Source organism: Cuculus canorus, chromosome 11 (assembly GCF_017976375.1).
Source record: "Cuculus canorus isolate bCucCan1 chromosome 11, bCucCan1.pri, whole genome shotgun sequence".
NCBI classification, from domain to species: domain Eukaryota; kingdom Metazoa; phylum Chordata; class Aves; order Cuculiformes; family Cuculidae; genus Cuculus; species Cuculus canorus.
In genome coordinates, this window is record NC_071411.1 from 7,982,434 (window position 1) to 8,008,061 (window position 25,628).

The window sequence follows — 25,628 nt, forward strand, 5'->3', positions numbered from 1 at the left end:
TGTATATAAATTAAGAAAGATAGCCTATCCCCAAAGCCTTTGTGTTAAGAAAATATAGGGGAAGAAAAAGACAAATGATATATCAATGAAAATGAACGGAAATACTTTAGCAAATTTCTCTTCCGAGAGCTGGACAGGATAGAATTCACATTGCCTAATTTTACATTGCAGATACCAATAACTGAACTGGAATTCCATCATAATAGATGTAGGGAAATACGTATTTATAGAGTCTGATTTATCTAAACAATTTTCTTACTTTAGGTTGACATGAATTGCATGGTCTCTCTTTTTCTTCTCCATATAAAAAGGCCTAGGTTATTGGATGACTTTTAACTACATCCTTGCCCTAAATTTAACGTAACTCTTCTTGCTGGGGCTGACTGCTGTGATTGCACCAGGCCACAAATGAAACCATTTAGAATCTGGAAGTGGAAATAAGCAGCCAGGTTTCACTATTTGACTGTGCAAAAAGGTCCTCCCTTGGTATGAATATTCTGATGTGCTACTAAACATATGCAGGTGGCTTTCTTTTAAAACAAGCATATTGTTATTCTGATAAATTCCTCTGACAAGAACATTAATGACTGCTTAGTAATCAGGTAGTTTAGTTATAACCCTTTTCATTCATCAGTCTTGAAAGAGTTTAGCTGGGAAAGATGGTAAATATAGTTTATATCAATTTATAGAGGAGACATAAAGGCGCAAAGGGAGGTTATCAGACATTCCTATAATCACAACAGAGGCTGAAGTCTTTCTCTTCCTTCTCTCTTCCTTAGAGAAGTTGCAGTCCTCTTGGTTTCCCTGTCTGGAAGTGATCATGCAGGTTTGGTGGTAATACTTTTCTGCAAATTAAGCTCAGGTGTGAGGTGAATGGTCCAGATACGCTTCAAAAAAAGGTAGTAGTTTCAGCAGTGTACTTCAAAATGTGCTTGAGAAGAAACTACTGTGCTATACCTGAGACAGGGAAACAGTAGTAAGGAGAGACTGATTTAATCTTTTTGCAACAGGATGGGAAACATCTCTGCATTTTAGAAGTCTGGAGCAGATCATCTGACTACTAAACTGTGGTTTTCCTGAACCAGTAATTCTGCTGCTGGTCAGATATCATAACACAGTTAAGTGAAATACATCCCAGTGTCTTCTGTAGAGACACTGTTTTCCACGTCAATACAGAATCTAGGCAGCTAATAGAATTTTCCACTCTTGTGTGCCTTCTTATCAAAAATCTGGAAGTACTTTGCAAGATCCATTTAATGGTCTTCAGTACACTCGTAAGGGTTCTATTGCTATTTCAGAGATGAGGAATGAGCAGCAGAGAAAGGTGAAGTGTTTCATGGTAAAACAGGACAATTCTGGTTGAGTAAAGAACAGAACAGAGGATCTAAGGCAAGCGCCTTGGCCTTAACTGCAAAGCAACTCTTCCTTTTCTAGTACAGGATCCCCTGTTGCCCCGCACCATGTTGGCTTTTGTGCTTACTTAACCTTGGGGAATATCATTAAGACCATGTGTCTCCAAATCTGATGGCAGAAAATCGAATAATAAAACATTCATCCAACACAAGCCATTGTGATTACAAGTGTCAAAATGATTCCGTCAACTTGGGCAGAAACTACACTGAAATGAATACGTGTATGCTTAATCAATCTATGCTGTGGTAGTGGATGTTAGGAAACAATAATAATAGTAAGGACAGTCACACAGTCAGATATTTACAGATCATACCCTTGCAGGTCCCAAATACTTTCATGAACTGCTACATGAATTGAATATATACAGAGGCCATTTCCTCCATGGGATGGAGAGCTGAAGCTTTAAAGCAGCACGCAGGAATCTGTATGGCAACTTAGCAGAACACAAGACAAATACTGTTTCACAGCACATAACCCAAAAGGATTCTGAAGTTCTGGGCAGACTTTACAGAGACCCCTTAATCAATCCATGAAATGCCACTATGGCAAGGGTGCAAAAGCATCAGGCTTTTCAGGTCAGCAGTATGACACAGCAGATTCTTTTGTGAATGAAAATAAAGGAAAGCAGAGTGTAGTTATTTAAAGTGATACCTGATCAGATTTGTCTGAGTGACACTGCTACTCTTACTACAAGTCTCCCAGGAGCTTTGCCCATGCATCTCAGAAGTGCAATTTTACATCTTATTTTAAAGATGTCACAAATGTCACCAGGGCATCCCCTCAAGCACTGACTCACAACTGACTTTTAAGGAAGCTGATTGAATCCCCACCACTTTCTGTAGTGTTCTCAGCTTCTTTTTCACCTCCACTGTGATCTATCCATTACTTCTTCTGGCTAAGCCTTGGATTGCTGATGAGCTCACATCACAAGCTGACAGCATTTCTGAAATGATCAAAACCTTTCCAACTTAAATGCTAATTAATACTCTGAGATAAATGCCAGTTTTCTTTGCTAAGGTGGTTGAAGTAATTTCCACTGCGTGACAGTCATTTTTTTCTTGGGTGTTGTCATATTCACTTGGAGAAGAGACACAAATTCCTTTTAATGGGGCACAAATGGAATAAAAAAAAAGAGATAGCTTACTAAGAACACTTAATATAAAACCCATGTGGGACACATCATGAAACAAGATTTCAGGTCAACTGGCTTCCAGAACTGCAGTAGCTCACATGCATCTGTAAATCGAGATGCATCTCCCTGAGTCAGTACACTGGTGGACCTCCAAGAGTACTGAAAAAGGCTTTTCCTGTGAGCATGATGGGAAGCATGGCAGAGGAGATACTTGTAGGACAATGGAATGGAACCAAAAGACATTTGGGTGACTGATGTGACAATGTCACAACAGATCATAATGTATCACTAAATTAAGCTTTATCCTTTGCCTCTTGTAGACTATCCCTTATTTTTCACCTCTAACAGGGTCCCACATCTCCATTCCATCTCAGATAAGCTAATAGATGGTGTCATCCATTGGGGAACATGTCCTGTAGAAACGAAAGGAAGTGACTTCTCATTTGCAGTTTCCTTTTACTCCAGCACTTACTAAATCCCTTACTCCTGTTCAGATCAGAATGCTTCTACAGGTATTTTCTGTCTGAGATCCTAGGCCTTCGTCTCCATTCTTCCGGAAATAAACTTGCTCTGTTGGTGATTTCTGGTCTAGGAGGCAGAGCCATTTATTCACTACCGATTGCCTAAACATCGCTTTCTTCCTATGAAGCTCTGTGAAACCAACACCTAACTTTCTATGCTTATAAACGCTTCTCAGTGAAAATCCTCCACAACTGTGTCTTAAGTCCTGATTGGCCTGTTAAGTACCCTATGTTTTGCCTGTTGACTTCTATCACTATAAGAAATTATATATTAAATGTGAAACAAGAGCTTTTAATCTCTATCCTGTTCTTAAGGGAGAATAGTTACTGCTATGCTCATCAGCTTCAGCATGCCAGCTTCCAACATAACATCATGAACTAAAACCAACTCTGCCTTTTTAAGGTCTGTTCTTCTACTATAAGTGCACCTATAGGTAATGCTTGCATGGAGTCATGCATTAACTGAGACCTTTTTTACCTCCCTTTCCATTCATGTCTTTCCTAATTTAAAAACACTGTACTCTGCAATCACGGAGCTGAAAATAAGCCTTCAGGTCAGCTAATGTAAATCAAAACTCAGAAGGAGAAATTACCACAACATTGCATCAGACAGTAGTGTGATTTGCTGTTCAAGCATTATATGAGGGAAACGAGGACCAAAATGTTTCAACCTGCATCCTGACAGCACATGCATTCAAGGATCTGAGAGATTAAGAACATGTTTTTAATAAACTGAGATATCAGGAAATGAAAACAAATATTCTCCTCCATGGAAGATGATGTTTGCATGAAAGGAAGACATTAGCATGCAAAGTGGGGTAGAACACTGACCTGCCTATACCCACCAGACCCAAAAAGGGACCCTTCCCCTCTTGGGTCTAGCTAGTGGAAGGGAGTTTTGAATCAAAGGCTACTTCATTTATGTGAGTGTCTGTGTGACAGATGACACCAATGAAGTGTGATATAATAAACCCATTACTGGAATTCACTGGGGGCTAGAAGAATTGTGTATGCTTGAATTAAGTAACTGGTTTCTATGGCAACATGTTAACTGTGCCTTGCACAGAAGACCTGTTCATTCTCCGTTTTGTATCCTGTGGTGACCTCTTTAGGGACAGAAGTCCCCAGCAGTGCCTTTTGTCAAAGATGAGTGGACTCACTTTGTCGCCAAAAGAGTTTTAATGACTCTTCTAAACACACTCTGAATGCCAGATCAAGACATGTTGTGATGGGATACAGTTCTGTCTGCTTTGAAAGCCACCAGGTTGTTCAGGCAGAAGCCACAGTCAGCCCTATGGAAGGCCTTTTCCTCTGCAGTGACGCTGAACACCTCTGCTGGACTTCTTGAGCAACAGTTATGGCAGAGGGGACCTCTTACACAGAGGCACCAAACCAGGCCAGGGACAGGGCTTTGTGTGGAATGTATGTGATCCTCTTCCAAGGACCTACATTTTTTGCTGCCTTTTCTCAGGCCTGTTATTTTACTACATTCACGCCGAACCTCTTGATAAACAAAGGAGGATCCCCCGCACAAACACACATACCTCATTAAGTGGCAACATCAATAATTCAAGAGGTCACCACTGAGGCTTCAGTGGCTTCTTAAAGGTCTGATCTCATATGGCGGTGGGGTCACGGAAAAGAAATACGCTCAGCACATCACAAGGTTGAATTCCTAGTAGCTAAGATGCAAAGGCAGGGTCTTGCACTGCAGTGAATTGTCCAACAGTCAAGTCTCTCAAACATGCCTGATACTCAGGTTATTCCAGTTTCCAGCCAGGGGGATTAGTGGCTAGTGAAGGTAAGTGCCCAAATGTTATGACTAGGGCTGTCTGTTCAGCATTTCAGTTAACTTGAACTGCAGAGGAGATAGAACGCAGAGGCAAGTTGAGAGGAAGCAGTTAACACCAGCAGTGTAAACAAGCAGATAGCACTGCCAGGCCCTGCTTCCCTGGAGGAAGAATTAAGGGGCTCAAAGATTTGTCTCTGAAGGGAATTTGAACTGACGAGAGCAGTCCAGCATTCCTGTCCCTGGCAAGTGAACTTCAGGAGGGCACCCAGTGTCCTACTCTGACCAGGTTTGTAATGAGCCGCTTCACAGACATTTAGAGCCTTATAAACCAGTCAGAAAGACACAGCAGGGTTTTTTTTAGCGTTGCTTCTGCGTTTCCTGAACATACAAGGCAGCAGATATCAAATGATTTTTTCTTCTCACCGTGTTTTATAAAGCCTTAGTGGAGTTGCAGCCATGAATTTTTTTCAAGTCTTAACTGTGAAAAAAATCCCATCTGAAATGCTACCAATCTTAGAGATTCATTGTTGTCATTTTCAAACTCCGGGCAAAAGAACACTTAACCGTTTGCTCTACAGTTGTCTACAGATCACTGTCATGGAGAGACTATACACTTCACTAAGTCTGTTCAAGTGTAAGCTTTGAGCCAAGACCTAGTGATATAAGTGGCTCCACTTACAAGAAATGGATGCTCTCCCATGAGAACACAGCTTGGTTGACGCTGACAGTGAAGGGCTGTTTTAACTTTCCCTCACAATTCAGCAGACAGAGTGAAATAAGTCTGCTCAGTCTCAATCCAGTTCCCAGTCAGGCTGTTTTCATCACAGAACTCTTCATGCTGCCCTTTTCCATTTCAGAGCAAGTATCCGTCCTTGTAATGAAACAGAGCACTGCGCTTTGTGGGAGCATGAAAATGTTCTCACATCCCCACGTAAGGTGGCGATGTGTGGAATGGAAGGAATTTCGTCCATTCCATGTATACAGACTGCAAGCTGAAGGTTTTTGTGCCTAACAGTCTAGATTTCGTACTTCAAATACAATACGTGGCTTGGCAGAAGGCAGTACTTCTCCCTGCAAATCTTGCGTTTCTACACAGATGTAGAGGTTTACATCCCTGGATAACCTGAACCTACAGAACACGTTTTGTTTGAGGAAGAGAATAAGGTTGCATGGCTCTTCAGGTTTATCTGCCTCTAACTTCAGTTTCGCAATCTTTCCCCATCATCATATTGGCAGTAATGCCTAAATATTAATATTAATGCCACAGTGACTGGATTACTGGAATAACCTCAAAGCAAATTCAAATTGAAGGGATATTGTCCCTTTCTGTTTTGGAAAACATAGAATGAATTCAAGATGTCACTGCCTTGGTCGTATCTGAATTTACCAAGATCAGAGAAATTCAAAAAATCAAATGCACAATTACTTCTTTAGCAAACTGTCATATTCTATACTGGCTTCTAAGTTTTATCTGTGAGAAGGACAGAAAAGCAGTGGAACTTGACTGAAAACAACTATTCTGTGACTCATCAGAATGGGCCTTCCAATAGCTAAGAGAAAAGATAGCTTCCGTTGTGCTCTGAATAGTATTTCAAAACAGAAGAAAGACTACTTCTTAGTACTAAGACTACTGTACCTCAAGATGGAAGAATTCGTGTTAGTCAAGGGGCTCCGTCAGATAAATGAGAGGATACTTGCTACTAAGTAGGAAAAATTCTGGAGCAATTGTTTGCTATTCCTTTATAAACAAAATCAGCTTACATGAAAATCTCTTAATGAAGAGTATTTAGGACCGATGAGAGTTTTTGTTGCAGCTTCCCTCTGACAGGCCTGCTATAAGCACACAGGCATTTCTGACCTCACTAACTTGATTTTGTGCAACATGATCAGCGTAGCTTAAGGATGATTTGTTGTATCAAATTCTTGTTCTACATAAGGATCTTCTTTTGTAGGAGGCCATGCACTGGCACTGCCCTCCATTTAGAAGGTTCCTTGACCTTAGGCTATGAGCTTGCAAGGGGGAGTATTTGTTGTGCCCATATCTTTTCTGACTAATACTGGCTGGAAGATCAGTTTAAGAAAACAGAATTATCTGCATCAAGAATGGAGAAACAAAACACATGGCAAGAAATCAAAAATCTGAGACACTGTCTCTGGAATGAAGACGATCTCCTGATTGGTGATAAAACATCACCCCTTGTGAAGTTGTGCCAAATTGTGTACAGCAAAACCAATCCTCTGACAGTGGCAACCTGTTTTACCTCTGCACGCTTACGGCATTCTCCAAACTTCCTTGCTCTTACAAAGGTCAGGAGAGGACAGAGTATTGACCATCTTTTTGAGGCGCAGCTGATTGACTTTTGAAAATGAGAATGACAAATATGCGCTTGATAGCAGATATGCAGATAAGCATGAATGTCCTACTCAGCATTCAGCTCCAGTGTCAGCTCCTGATTATAAAGGAAACTCAGGATCTAGGATGTATTTCCACAAAAGGCTGAGACTATAGAGGTGCTGAATAACCTCAACTTCCACCCAGTTCAGTTGGAAGAAGAAAGATTTCTAGGGTGTCCCTTAGCAGACTTAATCCCCATCAGATTTTCTTCTGCAGCTGTACATATGCTGCTTTTATGAAAGCTGCACACTGATGTTTAGAGAAATGACTGGGAGATTTCAGAGCAGTCTGTTACAGCAAAACAAGAACAGAGCTTCCACAGAGCTTGATGCCAGATAGAGATTTAATTATATGAGAAATAGCTTTACAGTGAACACCATGGGAAGCTCTTTCCAGAGTTTGCATCTTAATTATAAGAACACACTTCATTTTCATTACACTCTGTTCATGTATTTTACATGAATATAATGGCAAACTGCGAATTTGCATGAGATCTCTAGGAAATTAAATATTAATCATATTTCTGCCTTTCTGCAAAACACAAAATCAAACGTCTGTCTGTAGAGAAGGTATCTACTTCATAGGCCTCAGAAACACAAAGCTTGTGAACTAAAAAAAAAGAAACTTAGTACAGTGAAAAGATGGAGTTTCTCTTCCCATGGCTCATGACTCTGGGAATTTACTAATACTTAGATTCATTTCTAATCTAATCTTTAAATCATTTATACAGAAGTGGTTGAGATGGCCAAACCCTTATTTTTTAACTATTATCATGAAAATTACTTGTATTGAACTTCCAGCACTAGGGATTCACAGAGAACATTACAGATATAATTTTATTAATCTTCTTCCCATTCCATGAAGCACTTGAATAGCTGTATCCTATTCTTGAAAAATTAAGCGGAACATGAAACAGACTTCTCCTATTCCTACAGAATTCAGAATACCAGAACAGCGTAAGGCTTAAGTTACTTGCTGAATATTATACTGAACAATTGCCCTGGGGCTCTGAACAAATAGTTGCATTCCCAACTCTTGTATTTTGGTCACAGTGACATCTCTTCCTTTTTTACAGAAATAAAATTCCCCTGTACCACATAAAATTATCAACCCATATATACAATCACCACCAATCTGCCTCCTAATTTAGGATTCATTTTTCCTTAAATAACATTAAACTCAAATACATTAATTTTAAGTATAATCATGTATTTTTAGTACAGAAAAAAGTTTAGTGGTTTGGGTTTCGGCTTATGTGAGATAAATTATGCCTTTATGGAAAAATAATTAAGGGCATGTAAGGTGAGATACCAGATGTCTTAAAAATCCAGCCCACTCTACAATTATTTTAATCAATAAAGATAGTAGGCTAATGAGTATAATGTACGGATTATAACATATTGCTCTTTACAGTAGGGCAACACATATGCTCATGTGTTAAGGAAGATCTAATGGCTGGTACTTTAATGTGAGAAGAAACATCCAATCAAATATTAAAAATGAGCCAAGAGATAGTGATTACATTCTACTCTTCCTTGTGCTCAAGGGTTTTAACTGCCAGTGTTTCAAGGAGAATGTGTCCTCTAGAAGGGAAGAGAGAGGAAAAAATCCATTTTCCAGTTTTATGCATACATGCAGTAATGCTGTTAAACTGACATAAACATGAAATAAAACTCTACTCCCTCTGTGCAAAATGGAGCTCATCTAAACCCTCTTATATTGGCAAAATATACCTGCTTTGACTCTGATGATAGTAAATTTCTTTGTTTAAGCGGGTCTTCAATATCTTTGATTTTTAAAAAGTTAAGGAAGACTAATTCCTTAGTGGTTATTGAATATAAGAAGAACATACAAATGCCACTCCCAAAAGACTTCACTAGTGTTATATCACCCACATCAGATCTTTAACGCTTAACATGCCTGACCATGGGAGAGATAAGGACAAACAAATCCAGTCTCACCACTGAGCTTATTCCAAACAGAAATGTGTCGTGAATTAATCATACAAGCAAATTCTTGTACCTCAACTGAAATGGGATACTGTTTTTCCTTAAAAGGATGCCACAATCCCTATGAGACACGTAAGCTATTAATAGCTCATCTCACAAAAAATGTTCTGAGTTCTAAGGGGATTTGGAAAATGCCAAATCAACTCCCCTCAAGAGGTGCAAGGCCAGAAATGAAAATATTTGAAAAACAATAAATTCACAGATGACTCAACTTTTTTCTAAGCTTTCAAGCAAAGAAACAAAACGCAATACAGCTTCTTGAAAGCAAGTGGCCCTATGCTGAGTGAAGAGCAGCTGTTTTTTTGCCCAACGAACTCACTGCTGTCTGGATGCCAACTAAGACATGGCAAGGATGGATAACTGCAGATCCCGAAACAGGAATCCATCTCTTTAAACTTATCAAACTGTATGAAAAATAGGTTTCCACTTGTGCAATACAATACACAAGATTTTCTTCACAGTTGATATAGCACCTTGGGGTGTTTGCTGTGTATGAGGTCCTATGCCTATTCCTGCATGAGATTCTTCTGTCTTTCAGGTGATTTATCGTGCCTTAAGTCCGGCTAACAAGATTGAAGACCCATACAGTCTTGAGGCTCAGGATCTCCTGAAACTCACCAACCTTCGCCTCCTTTTGTTAAAAAGACAGGACTGTCCGTGCCATGGTTCAGGATTGGTAGAGAAACCTCAGAGATTTGCTCACTATGCTATTTATGACCTGATCATCCGAGGAAGCTGCTTTTGCAATGGGCATGCAGAGGAATGTGAGGTTGCGAATAGGACAGGAGTCACGGAGAACGTGGTAAGTTCTAGATGTTCAGCAACTTACTAGACTTGTTACCTGCTTGTGCTTTCTCAGCATGAATGAACATTTTATGTATGATCCTGTCCAACCCTCCTTAAGCCTAAATAAACCACATTAATGAAACTTAAATCACTCTGGGGAAAGATTTCCTGTAACCCTTGTTGTAGTTCCATGTGTATTAATTGTGTTGGTGGAGATGGGTCCTTCTGAAAACTCTGGACCTGAAAATACATATAAATTGTGAAAGGGCTTTGTAATTGGAACAGGGATCCAACCCCAAATATAGGGAATGAAAACTCCTGCCTGTATGCCTGCACAGAACTGAACTAATATCTTTGATGCAAAGAATGCCCTGACCAGAATTTCAGCATCAGATCTCACATCTCAGATTTTCTGAGTTTGTGTGACGTGAACAGTTCTGTCATACTTAGTGTTTCAGCCTCTGTTTTTAATGTCTTCAGCCTTCTGTTATTTTTACTACATAGACAGCAGTCTTCAGGATTTGAAAATAATTTCCACTCTCCTCTCTTACCTATTCAGTTTAAAATAAGTTTGAATATTTTTTTTAAAAGCCAGACTTTATGAGAAGATTCTTCCCTAGTATTGTGACAAGCTCTTGTTCGCTCTTTAACCTGCATCTGACCCTAGATGTACAAAAGATGTGAGTTGTGTTTGTATGCATACTCAGATGTTGCAATTCAGGGGGAATGACTACTGTCTCCTTTCTTATTTACCTGTAAGTATTATATAGAACTGTAACAACAGGCACAGGGAAATTATGCTAATCAAATATCCAGGTGCACCGAAGTACCTACATCACAGACAGATCTCAAGCCACTTAAAACTCTTCGATGGCTCTGCTGGTTCCAGAAGGCAATCTGTCTCTGTAATGGGTTTTGAATAACTGCTGAGGGGTTTGTGGGAATAGACGTAGGACCTTCTTGAGTAATCAAAGCGGTTTTTAGAACACTTAGTCCCTGGTGCCCTCTAGCATAATGGATTCAAGAAGGATATCCTCAGCTAATTTCTTTAGATATATGGGAGAGTTGACATTTGAGGTTATTTTCTCCTGGAGTATGTATTCAATTACTTACTTTCAACTTTTCAAGGTTCAGAGGTAGATAGCGTAAGATAATTAGGACTGTATGAGCTTCATAATATTTGAAAAATCATTTCTGAATCAGATCCATCTGTGATATAAATCTAAGGTTCAGCTACAGGATTCTAGCACTATATGATATTATCAGATTCTGTTAACTACGATTGTAGACTCAATACATAACTCTGTATGTATTGAGCAGAGCAGAGACAGAAAAGCTGTTTAAAGAGTGCATCATCACTATTGCAAGCTGTTAAATATGCACATAATGAGACCAAAGAGATGAATAATATACTAAATGAATACAGCTGATAGAAGAATAAACACTCTGCCCATCAGAAAAGGAAAAAACAATATTGTGTATATTACTGGCATGACCATCGTAAACTACAACTGGATTTTTTTTCCCCGCTAGTCACAAGGGAATAGAATCTTTTGAACCAATGACTTCATGGGGCAGAAAGTGAAATAGTTTTGATGAAATGCACTTTATGAGTGACTCAAGTCCCAGGAGACAACAGGGTGGATGCATCACATCATTTGCACAGGCACAGATATTAGCAAGTCTTTGCCTAAGCAGGGATTCAAATGCAGCAGGAAGCAAGAAAAGCCGCCTAGAGCTTTAAGTACCTCTAGAAGACCATGAGGTCTGGAAAACACTATGAGTGAACTGGTCTAAGTCCTTGCGTTAAGGTATGATCAAGCAAACCTAAGCCATTCGCTAGCCAGTGCTTGTTGAACTAGGTTTTTAAAATCTCTAATGAAGGAGATTTAATAGCAACCCTCAGCAGCTGTTCCCATTTTGACAGTTTGAAAAGTTTTCCTTAGAGCCCCTGCTGTAACCTCTGCTGCAAATTAAGGTGATTCCTACTTGTCCCCTCTCTCGCAATGATCATGGAAAGCAGTTAATAATCATTCTGCTGATATGATTGGAATGTTCTTGCTGCAGCCTTCCTTAGTCTGTGCTTTTTTGTACTCACCAGAGAAGCGTGAAACCATAGGTGTTCAAAACTTAAAACTCTATACCCAGGTCATACAAATCTGGACTAAAGATGATCATGTTGTTCTGCTCCTTCTTTCTGTGCTTTTATCATTACACCTTAGCTCTCTTTCAAACAGAGGAAAAAAAACCCACTCATGGAAGTCCAGGTTCCTGGATCTTTTTCCATTTTATCTAATACCAATGATGATAGTGAAGGGAGAGTTCACGTAGGTACAGATCTCAGGATTTGGCTCACTTAGCTAGCATGAGGGAGTTGATGTAGGTGTATAACTTTGCATTTTGCAGTCTGGTAAACTCCTTGTCTACATGCAGAAGGAAAAGGCCTTTGTTGTTGAGTGGCAAACAGCAATGATAGATTTCATATGAGCTGAACTACACTGCAACAAAAATCTCTGTCATGTTGCAATTCCCCTTTCTTGGCAGAGACCTGGAAGATACTTTACTTTCAGTCACATGGTGACTAAAACAAGACTGAGGAAAAGAGATGGTAAAAAACCCAAACACTGCATGTCCAGTAATAATCTGATTCGTTCCACTGGCCACAACTAATATTTAATGAACACATAAGCAGAGCAAGCCTCAAAACACACAGTTTCATGTGGCTAGCGTGGGTGATCCAACAGCATGAAAGCACAGCAGCTTCATGTTTCCTGGGATGCTGTCAAATAATTAAACAAAATGTTGGAAAAAATACAGACCTCCAGAAGAAGGCTTAGGTAATAGGAGTTTCAGTCTCCTAAGAGTTGAGAGTCCTCCTACGATGTATTTATTCTCTGTAGTTAACAAAAACAAAAGCAACTCTGTGTAGAAAACAACTGTAATTGTTTGCCATGGTGCAGGCCCAAAAATTGAGATCATTCTGCACTTAGGTCTTGGAAGACATATAATTGTTCTAACTTGTAAGGCTGCTCTTTTTGCTTTTGAAAGAAATCTGTTCCCTTTGTAATAGCTCTAACACTGCTAGACTGATACTATATGGCGGTTAAACAACAGAGAAAACTAACACAAGTTTCTTTATACTTTTGAACCAACATTTTCAACACCGTTTTGGAGGGGCTGGGTGACCTACGACTACTAGGTGAACTGCCAGTGATCAGTTTATCTGTGGATCTGTCAGTGCAGTTATGACCACCCGAATATTCAGGTTCTGGCTTCTGTGCCGAGGCTGCCAGTAAGAAATGCAGCTTTATGAGAAATAATGTCACAGAGCTACAGAGTCGTAGAAACCAATGGACAGAAGACAACTACAAACTATAAAACCAACCTCCAAATGATACATCGTTCCTCACAGCTGGAAATCCTGGATAGTTTCATGCATATTCTCTCTGGTCAAAACTAATTTGTGAAAATACCAAGTAGTGCAAGGTTTGAAGTAGACTTCCGTAGGATCCAATGGAAATGCCTTTTGTTTTATTATTTTGGCAGCAAACCAGTAATAATTGCTCTCTCAATGGGTAGTGATAGGACGAGGGGGCATGGATTTAAACTGGAAGGAGGAAGATTTAGATTAGACGTAAGGAGGAATTTCTTCACCATGAGGATGGTGAGGCACTGGCACAGGTTGCCCAGGGAAGCTGTGGCTGCCCCATCCCTGGAGGTGTTGAAGGCCAGGTTGGATGGGCCTTGGGCAGCCTGGTCTGCAGGAAGGTGTCCCTGCTCATGGCAGGGAGGGTGGAACTGGATGATCTTTAAGGTCCCTTCCAACTCAAACTATTCTATGATTCTATGTGGCTTTTTTTCCCAACAAGCCATACATCCACTTCAATAATATTTGTCTTGAGCACTCTTCCCTTATTATCTACTGAGAATATCATGTCAGACACGAGAGAAACTTTGAGAAATGATGATGAGAGTTGTAAACAATAGGCTAGAAACTTCTGGACAAACATATCTTGAATTACTATTGACAGTGATATTTTCTTGTTTTCTGTTTCCCTTCCACAGACCGAAAGAGACAAAGATATATCATACCCAACTTAGATAGCTTCTTATGAGAGCTAAAGACAAAATCCTCCTTTCTGAATTTCATGGCCTTTATTATTCAATCTCTCACAAGTAGCTCTTTTGTCAGTGAAGGAAATTATTGAGATTGCACTTCACTGCAGAAACTGCAGAGAAGCATTTTCTTTTAAATGGAATACAGTAATATGCTCTTATAAGGGAAACAAGCGTGAGGACCAGGCCACCTGAATACACCTAGCCTTCATCCACCATTGGATGCAATGGAACGTAGTCCTGTCCCAAATATTGCTATTGTAGAATGGACAAAGTTAAAGTTATGCATTTTTCTACAGCAAATTATTTCTTTATTAAGCTCCAACAGAGTTAGTATGAGCTGTCAGGTTTAGGATCAGCTTTGATGACACATTTTAGCTGAGTCCAGGGGTGCTTCCAGAACAAAGTTTACAAAGCAGAAAGTGCACATGGACAGAACACAGAAGCTAGACCAAAGTCCTTTCTGTTTGCCAAACATTTCACAATTCTTTTTCTAGTGCATGAGAACTCAGTAGGGACAGAGGAAAGTGAATTTGGATTAAAATGTTTTTGTATAAAACACTAGGAGTTTTTTGCTTAGTTATTGGTACCTACACTGCCAGGAAATTCTTACAAGTTGCCTCGGATGTTTCTTTTGCTTCTTTATCCTGTTTACAGAGGCCAAATAGACTCCCTCTGGGTCTGATACTCCACAATGAAGCAAATGGAAAGTTTTCCACTTAATTCAAAGGAGGCAGGACCTGGTCCTAAGTAAGATTCCTTGTTTGGCATAATGGAGGTTACATAAGGTAAAACTTGTTTTTCTACAGCAATTTTCTAGGTGACTTGGCTGTTGTATCCCTTGCAAATATTACCTCCTTTTCAAATATCTTGTGCAGTTCTACTGATAATCCCCAGCTAAGTTTTCACATTATCTGATCCAAGCTGTGCCAGTCTGTATGATGTCCAGCACTCCAAGATACAGAAGGTGTTCTCTGTTGTAGTTGGCGATTCAAAGAGCAGGTTTTGTTTAAGTCTATGTACATCAACTATGAGAATAATGTCAGGAATGTTTTAAAAATAAAAAGAATACAAGAGCTTCTAGAGCACATTAGAACGAATTCTAGAAAGAGCTGTCTGTGCTGATTTTTTTTCCAAAATTAAAACTAAACATGGGTGTCCAACTCCGCCAATAGTGGTCTGAAGGCATAGAAGAAGATCATAGAAGTTACAGAGCAAAAAGTAGCTATGAATTACATGAGCTACATGACACCTTTTAACTACAGTGACACCTTTGCTACCCGGAGTGGACCAAAGCATTTCACAAGAATCCTGGTATGAACATGCAGATAGATGAGAAAATTTCAGATATTTGATTTCTGAGATGACAAAGAAGCTGATGGGAGACCGTCATGGACAGGTTCTCTTTAATTTTGGTAGATAATTTTAGTGAGTTCCTAGTTTCCTAGGGAAAAATGTGCTTCGAAACTGTGACTCTAAAGTTAAGTTTTCAAACAATCACTTAGATAAAAGTTGGGAAAGGATATTCAGAATTGTCTCGTAGGATACATCTAGAAGGTCATATTCTTGCAAAAGTCACAAGAAAGCTTAACTGAGGAATACCTAAATAAATCTGAAAAAGGGCTTTCCTATACCTCCCATTCTTCTCTTACTGTTACAGAGTGACTGTAAGGAAGATTGGCACATTAAAGTAATGCCTCCATTACTGCCAGGAATTGCTTCTTGGCCAACTCAAAATCAACACCCCTGTCCTTCTGAGTTGGTAAAAATTTGAATCCAAGCAAAAATATGATACACATTTCCCCTTTATTTTAGTCTGCGAGTACTATTTCATCTTATGAAAGACAACTAATCTGGCCACTTTGGTGTACCTGGAAAATGCAATACATATGCAGTTTAACTTGATATACGGGAAGGCTCTCCATGAGCTATACTGAGAACCAGTGGTTTGCAGCCAGAGCATCTGGCATTCATGCCATCAACATGATGTTTTGAGTATCTATGGTTTAGAGAATAACCACAATTTTGATGATATGATCCATATAGTGGTTCAGTCAGCAGGAATTCTGCAGTAATAAAGTCAACAAGTTTTTCTTACGTTTTATTATTGTTGTGGAAATGCCTCTTACTACTACTGAAGTCCAAATCAGAAGAACATGCCTGTTCAAGAATGGTGCTTAAACACACGCCTAAATGCATTCCTGAATTAGGGTTCAGTGTAGATTCCATGCAGACACTCGTCTTTCTTGTAGGAAACTGCCCCGTATTTTCTGGGACAGGGTAGCAAGCAATTTACTATCTGACATTATTAGCCTTTAAACACAGCTTTTCCTAAAAGCGATGGCTATGGGTAAGCTGTTTAAACGTGGTTTAATTTTATTGTTTAATTGCTGTCATTAATAGTGGATTTTGTTGGTTTAATCACTTAAGTGATGCTCTCTGCTACTTTCATCTCTGTGAAAGAACCATAATAACCCTGCTAGTAGAAATATGGGATTGGAAACACTTGTAAATATATTTTAGGGCTGGTAAAATATGCCTTATAGCTCTTTTAAGGATTGTTTTTCACATCAAAGCTACAAAAGTCTCTGCATGTGTGTCTGAGAGAGAAATAATTACTTCATCTCACAGCTATCAGCAACCACTTGCTACCAATACCATAGTACAGCACATTTCTGAGGTTCTTTCATTTAAGCTCAATGTAATATATACTGTTCTGTCTCTCTAAATTGAATTTGACACAGCCACCAATACTAGAAAGCTGCTGTGAAGTGACCATCATGGGAGCTGTTGTGTTTGGCCTCATAAGTTCTCAGTTTTTTAAGCTCCCTTGGGACTAAATAGACTGCTGTGTTGTCCTCAGTTCACCTACATGTAACTAGAACAAAAGTTTTCAGTGTTTTACGCGATTTTTCAAAGCCTTCCAGCCAGTTCACTCACCACCAATAAATCTCTCAGTAATTTAAGAAAATCTTTCTGGAGTTGTACCTTGTGGGTGCATGGAGTTTGCATTCTAATGCTTCAGCCGCAGGTGCAAAAAATATGGAGAATTTTTTCACATGATTATAAACAAATTCCATGTTGTTCAGTGAAATAGAAATTCTACATATATTTCCTTGCCTTGTTGCACTCACTGGGCTGCAAGGGTCCTGAGGATTAGCTTTGCATCATTCAGGGGTTTAGAATCCTTTTCTTTTCTTCTAGACCATGGACTTTCTTACCCAACTTCTCCTATTCCAAATTCCTTATAAATTTGGTTGGTCTTGTACCTTTTTCAGCCCTGCCCTTCCCTTCCCCCACTCTCCACGCTGTAGCCATCTGCAGAGAAGTGGCACAAAACTATTTTTCTCTTGGCTTCATCTATTCCATTACTCAACATAATTTCACTTGAATGGGAGCTACACATGCTGCCAAGTTTTCCCAGTGCAGAGGTAAAAACTCAGAGTGGAGCTCACAGGCCCACTTTGGGAGTGGGTTTTCAATCACAAACCCCTAGAGCCACTGTGGATTAACTAGTAGAAACCCAGCTAATTCCAGACAGTTGCTGGAGTTAGTCAGACGTATTGCAAAGTAAATGACAGAATTATTTTGCCTATTGAATGAACAGGTTATGTCCAAACTTCTCTGAACTGTCCACAGTGTGCTAACTGATTATGCCTGACCTGTAAATTCACAAATCCTTGTCTGTATATCAAAGACAGAATGTAGAGCTTCTCTTATTTCCTCTTATTTTTGACCTGCTGTAACTCAGAGGCTGTGTTTCCATGTGTTACTTGTACAGAGTTTGTTCCAGATTGATAATGGAATTGTTGGCATTGTAGGTAAAAATAAGAGAAGAGCTTAGCCCAAAAATGAATAAAAATCAAGTTAGCTCTGAGGAAGAAGACAATAGGAAGGTAGGGAGAAATATGGGCTAAGGCAGAGCCAGGCATGTGTATAAAGGTGGATGGAGACTGATTCAGGCAGAGGATGGAGTTGTGTCTTGAAACTGCCACAGGATGAGTTACATTCCCTCGCATGAAGCATGGATTTTGTACCTCTTCCGGTCTGTTTATCCTGTTCTTTTGTTACTGTTCAAAAAGGGGTTTAGTGGTGCCAGTCTGAATATTCAGATAAACACTATCACTGATTTTTCTTCCCCATTACCTATTTAGAGAATTTGGAACCAGTGGCAGCGCATTCACTCACTGCTGGGAGGACCAAAACCTGTATGGGCTCAGATGTCTGTGCCACAAGTGTCCCAGCTCTGCTTATCCCTGCCAAGTTCCCTCAGACCTAATTTACCAAAGTGACCAAGTATGAGCCAGAAATTCAGTTCCCTCAGAAAACACTCATGTGCATACTAGTTTTTAGGGACATACACTTACCAGACCTTTTCCCAGAAACCAGCAAGTGACATTGGAAAATAATGGCTTTTTCATTCCTGATTAGAGCAGGAATTTGAAATGTCATTCTACCCATAGCAGACATTGTAATCTGGGACTTACTCCCAAGCCACCCATTCTTTTATGTCTTTGTGAATTTGAAAAGGTTGAAGGACATTTTTTATTTGACCTCTTAAAAGTCATATGTGTTCTCCTCAGGGTCTGATATTGAAGGATTTATTATAAATCTATGTGGATACATCTCTTCATTTGGAGAGTAAATAGAGTCCATTTAACTAAAAGAGAAACAAAGCATACACTTTGTTTTGATAGCAACAAAGCAAACACTGTTTTGTATTTAACCCCTCAAAATGAGCGAGAAGGTCATTTTACTAAAGGCAGGTAAGGGACTAGCCTCTGATGTCATTGCAAACTGCTGCATCCAAAATTTCGCTGGCGACATTACAAAGTGAATACAGAGCCCAAAGACAAATATTTTCTCTGAATCAGCAACAGTTGCTCTGCTCTGGAAGGCTTCCAAATATAACCTTCATTCATTAGGAAAAACCCTCAAAATAGAATAGGCCAGGAGAAAGAGCCACGACTATAACATTTATTGAAAGGAGAAAAGGTAAAAGAAACTAAATGGGCAGAAAGAAAGCAAAAGGCCTCAGATATGATACAAAGCTGAACAGATTTAAAAAACATTAAAAGTTGTGAGACAAACAGATGAAAAATGTCCACTCTCTCAGCTGTGGATCAGAATTCAGGTGAAGCAACTTTGTGCAGTCAAAGGTGAGTAAGTACCATGTAATTTCTTGGAACCATTGTATAAAAGCAGGATGTGGTTCTACACTATTTGCTCTAAATCAACCAGAAATTACTGAGACCCATGGACAGATGACTGGATGAAATTCATGGCTTAGTATAGTAGGTCAAGCTTGGTATTAAAATCCATGAAGCTATAACCTCCTCTGTCCTTATTCAAAGCTGCTCAGGTGGTAGATGTACAAATCAAAGCCTTTGGCAGCAATACCAGACTTGTAACAGCACGATTGTACTGTGAGGCAGATGAGGGAATTAATCCAGATTAAAAAAAATAGTGCCAAGAAAAAAAAAAAGCAGGTTTAACTTTTTTTTTTAACATGTTTTAGTTTCACAGTCCTATTTACATATGACTCAGGGCATTGATCCATTCTGCACAATGACTTCTGGAGGCACTATTTAGTTTCAAAAAAATTTGTCAGAGCAACTGAACTCTCAATGTAATGATGCTCCAATGAATGGGAAAGAACATTGGAGACAACTAGAGTTATCACAGTAATGAGAAAAAGCAGATGAAGAGAGGTGTCATAAAAAGAAATTCCTTAATATTTCTGAAGTACCCAGTTATTGCAGCAATAAGCACTGCAGAAAAGACCGTACAGGCCAAAATAATTTTGTATCTAAGGATCAGTGTATGTTGAATGATGCAGAATGATCACATATTAAACATTGAGGATAAAGTGAAATATGAGAGATGTGACAGAAATCTGCTAGATCTCAGTTTTTCTCCTGTTGTACCAATACATCTATACATATTCATATAAATCTCTGTCATAAACTATTCAGGCTTTAGCTGTGAACTGGCTAGGTTTCCTGACTGATGGAATGAATCTCATGCAAGCCCCTATTTCTCACATGTTATTTTCAAGCTCTCTCCACCTGGATTACCAGCTCCAAATCTAGAAAACCAAAATATTTTTTTTTTTTACTCAGATGCCTCCTGGTAGTTACATACCCTAAAGCTTCTAATGGCATTAATCCAGTGACAATCAAAGAACTGTTAGGATTTTGAAGGCACTGAAAGGACTTTAACAGCCCTGATCAGCCCTACCTGGGACTCCTACCCATGTTCTCTGTTGGCCTGGAGGCTCCATTTAAGCTCAGCCCTGGGCTGCTAGTCCTTGTTTGAGCTGTGCTGTAGATGTGTTTGTCTGTAACTCTGCCTCTGGGCTTACATCCTGGATGGATCTCGGGCCTATGATGTAGGTAGCTTCTGTCCTCCTCGACTCCCTGACACGTTGCGGCTTGTCTCTCATTCTGCCTCCTGGATGGACTTCAAACTCAAGTTATGGGCTTGTTTCTGGGCCTGTCTCGTGCTGCTCCTGAATTACCCGTGGTCCGTCCCCTTGCTGTGTTTGGGCTGTCAGCGGACTGTGGTACCAGCTCCCTGCTCTGCCCATTGTGCTCAGGATGGTGCCCCTTTGGTAATGGCACAGCCTGTCCGGTGGTAATGCTCAGCTTGCAGCTCTACCACTGCTCCTTGCTGCTTCCTGACAATCATCTCCTTAATCATCATCTCCTTGCAACTCTACTTTGCTTTCTAGGGCACAGAAAATATCAGTGTAGTTCCCTCAAAGCTGTACTTCTGACTGTTTTTCTTTACCTTGGTGTGATCATCTCTCTTTTCCAGCAAGGTCCAGTGCATCCTGAGGTCTTACATTTGGTAGACAGTGCAATCTTCTGATATTTTGGTCCTACTTTTGTGAGAGATACGTTTCCTATGACCTGACAGCTTCCTGTATTTCATTCTTATTCCTTCCTGGACTTTGGTTTCTGGCTGCCTCTCTTCTCTCTCCAACAGAACAAATTGTTTGTCTCTTACTTACAGCCACCTCACCTATGCTTTTGTCACCTCATGCTTAAGAGTAACATGTCTCTTCCACAGCTCTGTTTCTCCTGCATTAACCAGTCTTTCTGTAATGGCCACTTACATCCATGAACCATTATCTTGTCTCTGTCCTAATTGAGCTGAGTCTCTGCTCTTCTAATGTCCAGCTGCTGTTTGTACTTCAGTGTCACCTCAGGTTGCACTCTCCTCTTTAGCTGTTTATGCCTGTGAATGCTGTCTGTGAAATTACTCTTCGTGGAAAAAATCTTCCATGACATACCCATCCACAGATAATACATGGCAGACTTGCTTTCTCTTCCATTATCTTTTACCTTTGCCTCAATGCCAATCGATTCTCTTTTCCTTGTTCTTATACCTGTACAAAAAAGTCTGCTCTTCATACCTAGCACTTCTGAAAAAAGTTCTGTGCCAGCTCCGCTGTTTACTTCTGCCTGCTCAGTGGCTCTCCTGGCTGCTTGGCTTTTCAATCCTTTTGTTTTAAGCCAGTCATCCTTCCACATATATTTGGTAAACTGTTCAATAGCAGGGATCACAGGCAGGAAGCTTCCTTTATACCTCTGTCCTACTCACAACATGCCATTCCTAGACAGTCTCTACAGTTTGCAATAAGCCAGTGGGCAATGAGCAAACTATCACATCTACTTACTCCAAAGAAAAACCAGACTCTTCCTTTCTCACTGAATTTCCCTGTTTACTTTCAGAATAATTGTTCATGAATGTTCACACCATCTGTGCTGTGCACTGTAAGCATGGGGTCCTGTGGAATAATGAATATTTGATTATGTCATTCAAGGCTAAAACAAGATTGCAAGGTTTAATTCTGCCATTTCCCAACTGCTCAATCTCAGCATTTCTTTTATGTGATTTTTTTATATAGGGCATGCATAGTTTGTTTATATATCTCTAAAACACATCAATGGGCCAACTTATAAATTTTGCTTTGAAATACGCTAGCATTTCCCTAAGAAGTGACTGGATCTGAGACTTTGGTTCTGATGCATTTTGCAATGAGCTGCTAAGCTCAGATAGAGTCTGAACTTTGGGCACATTAAACGGTATGGTGCTGAGTCAGGCTTATTTTATCTTTTTCTCACCCCTGGTCCTTTTCTCTGTTCTATGGCTTCTGAAAAGCAGTCACAGTGTCCACAGAAGGGAACTTAATAAGCCTGAATAGCCAAACCCAAACAGGGAGAAGCCCAACATTGTTGCTTATTAGTATTTTTGTCTTTGTCTCTGTAATTTGTCATCCTATTTAGTGTTTTGAACGTGGATGACTTTCTTGTACAAAGGTCTGGAGAGGCATCACATAATGTGCTACATGCTGTACCCTCCTGAGGTTTACTGGTGCTGAGCTCTGACAGAAATGCATACCCTGAAGTCTGTGCTCAGTCTTCCGTGAGGAGGCAGCCAACGGCTCTGTGCAGCAGCAAATCTGCCAGCTGGCCATAGAGGGGCGATGGCATCAGCTGTAGCCTATCCCCTTTGCTAGCTACATGACATATCTGGTCTGGGAGGATTAGAAACCAGGGGAGCGGAGAGCAAATTGCTGCAGGGAGATGAGTTTGGGGGCAGGGGAACACATTCACACAACTGCTCTTTTGACTGTTTCTCTCTTGATCCCAAGCTACCTGCTACACGAGGTGGGGGAAGGGGGGACAGCAAACGGAGAGTCTGACTTTCAGGAAAGACTGTGGAGAAAAATAACTCACATTAGTGGTGAGATTAAAGGATTAGATGCAATTCACACCCCAGTCAAAATGAAATTTCAGCCTCTGCTTTTTGTGTAACGCGCAGTGGGCCAGAGCTGTGATGGGGTTACAGAGCTTAGCATCCTCATCAGGGCACAGAGGGACAGGGGTCTAGTCCCTGAATTCTGTGCATCTTCCAATTTCTCATTTATCTGGTATTAAGATGTTCAAAACTGAACTCAGCATTGCAGGTACAATTTTCTATCCACTTGGAGTTACAGTGCTATTAAGTTACACAGCTCAAAATTTTACTGGGCTTTTTCCCCTAGGGTATTATATATATATATGTTGATATGTGAGTTGGTAGGTTGGTTCCTCCTATACCCAAGTCTCGTCAAATATCAGTGCTTTCCTCTCACAGAATTTGTGGTTTGGATTATTTTTCTGGTTGGGTATACTTGTTAGTATTTCTCCAGGTTCAATACCTTCTGCTATATTTTTAACTGTGATAGGAGGTCCAGGGTTACTTGTTCTTTCTTCTAACAATTTACAATATAGTAATTCATGGTGATTTCATTGCCCTGTACTTACTCTCTCTTCCAGACCACTATTAATATCAAATAAGACAGGGTCCAGCATCCTCTGCTAGACTACGCTCTCCTGTGACTCAACTCTGCTAGCCAAAAGTGTGTTTTGACACTGCCTGGAGGTGGCTGCCTGCTCAGGCTGTTTGCATGCCCTTGCCCTGAAACTGTAAATCCAGATTAACTGTGTTAGCTTACCCAGTTCAAATAGTCTAGAGGCTGTTCATTAATGTAGTAGTAAAATAGCCAACTGGAGAGTTAAATTGTTTAAGAGTTAAAAAGAAATTGTTGCCACATGCATTTAAACTGGAAGACAGAGGGAAAATCTACATCATTAGTGTCTGTGTGAAGAGGTAAAGCTACACATTCAAGCTCCAGGCTCTGTGGGTGTCCTAAGAGAGCTACGCAGCTGTGTGGGAGTTGTGCAGAACTCCCACCTCCTTGGAAGGCTGTTGGGCTCTCCACCATGTTCTTGCTTGTAGCGATTTGAGTGTATTTTCTTTCCCCAACAGGTCCATGGGAAGTGTGTGTGTAGGCACAATACAGCAGGGGACCACTGTGAGAAATGTGCACCGCTATACAATGATCAGCCTTGGAAGCCAGGAGATGGAAAGACAGGGGCACCAAATGAATGCAAAAGTAAGTGGTAGGGAGTTTACTCATCCAGGCTTTCATGATGAGCGCTTGCAGTGCCAGCAGGCAAAGTTCATTAGCGAAGACTTCTGTTGATTTACACTAGAGGTGCAGTTACAGAAACTGGGGATAAGTTGCTGGTCTTCGATGGAATTCTTCAGTATGTATGTTGTTCTACTGCAGCTGACCCATTTGGGCTATTGGAAAGTGGACTATACAAGGCAGAAATCTGTTCTTTATGCAGCTATGAACCCTCACATGTTTTATCATTCCAAGGCTTTGTGCAGGGTTTACAATAACATCAGATGGGTTTGTCTTACTGTAAGAGTACCACATAGCTCACCACCACCCAAGCTTCTCAGACCCACCTGGTACTCACACTCTGTGTTGCAATTTCTAGTTTTTATGAAAATAAAAAATTTTAATGTTCAGGTGTTTCCTCCTAGTTTCCTAGTAGTTTCCTAGTAGGAAAATGATACCATTTGAATAGTATTGCTGTGTCAATTATATGAACCTGAAATGTATTCTCCTATTTCCCACCAGAGTGTCGCTGTCACAACCATGCTGACAGCTGCCACTTCGATCTGAGTGTTTGGCTGGCATCAGGAAAGCGCAGCGGTGGAGTCTGCGACAACTGCAAGCATAACACAGAGGGACATCGGTGTCAAAGATGCAAACCGGGATACTACCGAGATAGAGGGAAACCCATGTCTTCTCCAGAGGTCTGCAAACGTAAGTGATTATTGCTGCATGTGGTGAAGACAAATGGTGGAAGAATCATGAAAAGAATGATTGAAGAAATCAATAACTCCTACAGAAGTAACTCAGGAATATTACTATCCTTTCTTTGCAATCTTTTCCTAAACTACAGTTTTCTGATCAGAGGTTATCTTCCTGATTTCCTGTGTCTGTTTCTCACCCTGGTATCACCCATTTTTGTGACAACTGCTACCATTCTGCAAATGCATTGCATTCTGGGGAAAGATACATTCTTCTTGTGCTTTCATTTAAAATAATATGGTTCCTTTTTTCTTGAGGCACATCTTATTTAGCTGGTTTTCTTCTGCATCTCTCAAGACTGTGTGCCTATGTGAAAGCTATTGTTAAACTCCATTTGACTGCAACATCTGTGCACATAAATATATATAATAATGGCTGCAGGAGGTGTAGGAAACATGAGCCCATGCATATCCACTTGGGAACAAATAGATCAGAGCTCCCTCAGACTTATCTCTCGATTCTACAGCTGTATTATGGAGTGCTCTGCCCAAACTAATTGCCTCATTAACACTTCGGCAGGATGTGTTAGGAAGTAACTCGGGCGTAGAAGCACTGATGGTAGCACACAGAGGGTGTACAACCTCTGGATCAAGTTAGTTTGCACTGCGTCCATCTGAGACAGCCCAAATCTCCCTTACTTAGTGTAAACATTTCCTGAGTATCCTGCCAGGCTTCACACATCTGATTCCATCTGGCATGTATTTGAGAGGCTGCTATTTCGAATAATATACATAATTTCAT

General features: G+C 40.2%; 1 protein-coding gene across 1 annotated transcript in view; it reads left to right on the top strand.

Moving 5' to 3' along the window:
- The window catches only part of LOC104068063 (netrin-4-like), a 49,258-nt gene that overhangs the window by 8,463 nt on the left and 15,167 nt on the right, over nucleotides 1-25,628 (top strand). Inside the window, exons 3-5 of the mRNA XM_009570896.2 lie at nucleotides 9,801-10,064; nucleotides 23,987-24,113; nucleotides 24,651-24,839. Coding sequence (XP_009569191.2) covers nucleotides 9,801-10,064; nucleotides 23,987-24,113; nucleotides 24,651-24,839 — 580 coding nt within the window. The remainder of the gene's footprint in view (nucleotides 1-9,800; nucleotides 10,065-23,986; nucleotides 24,114-24,650; nucleotides 24,840-25,628) is intronic.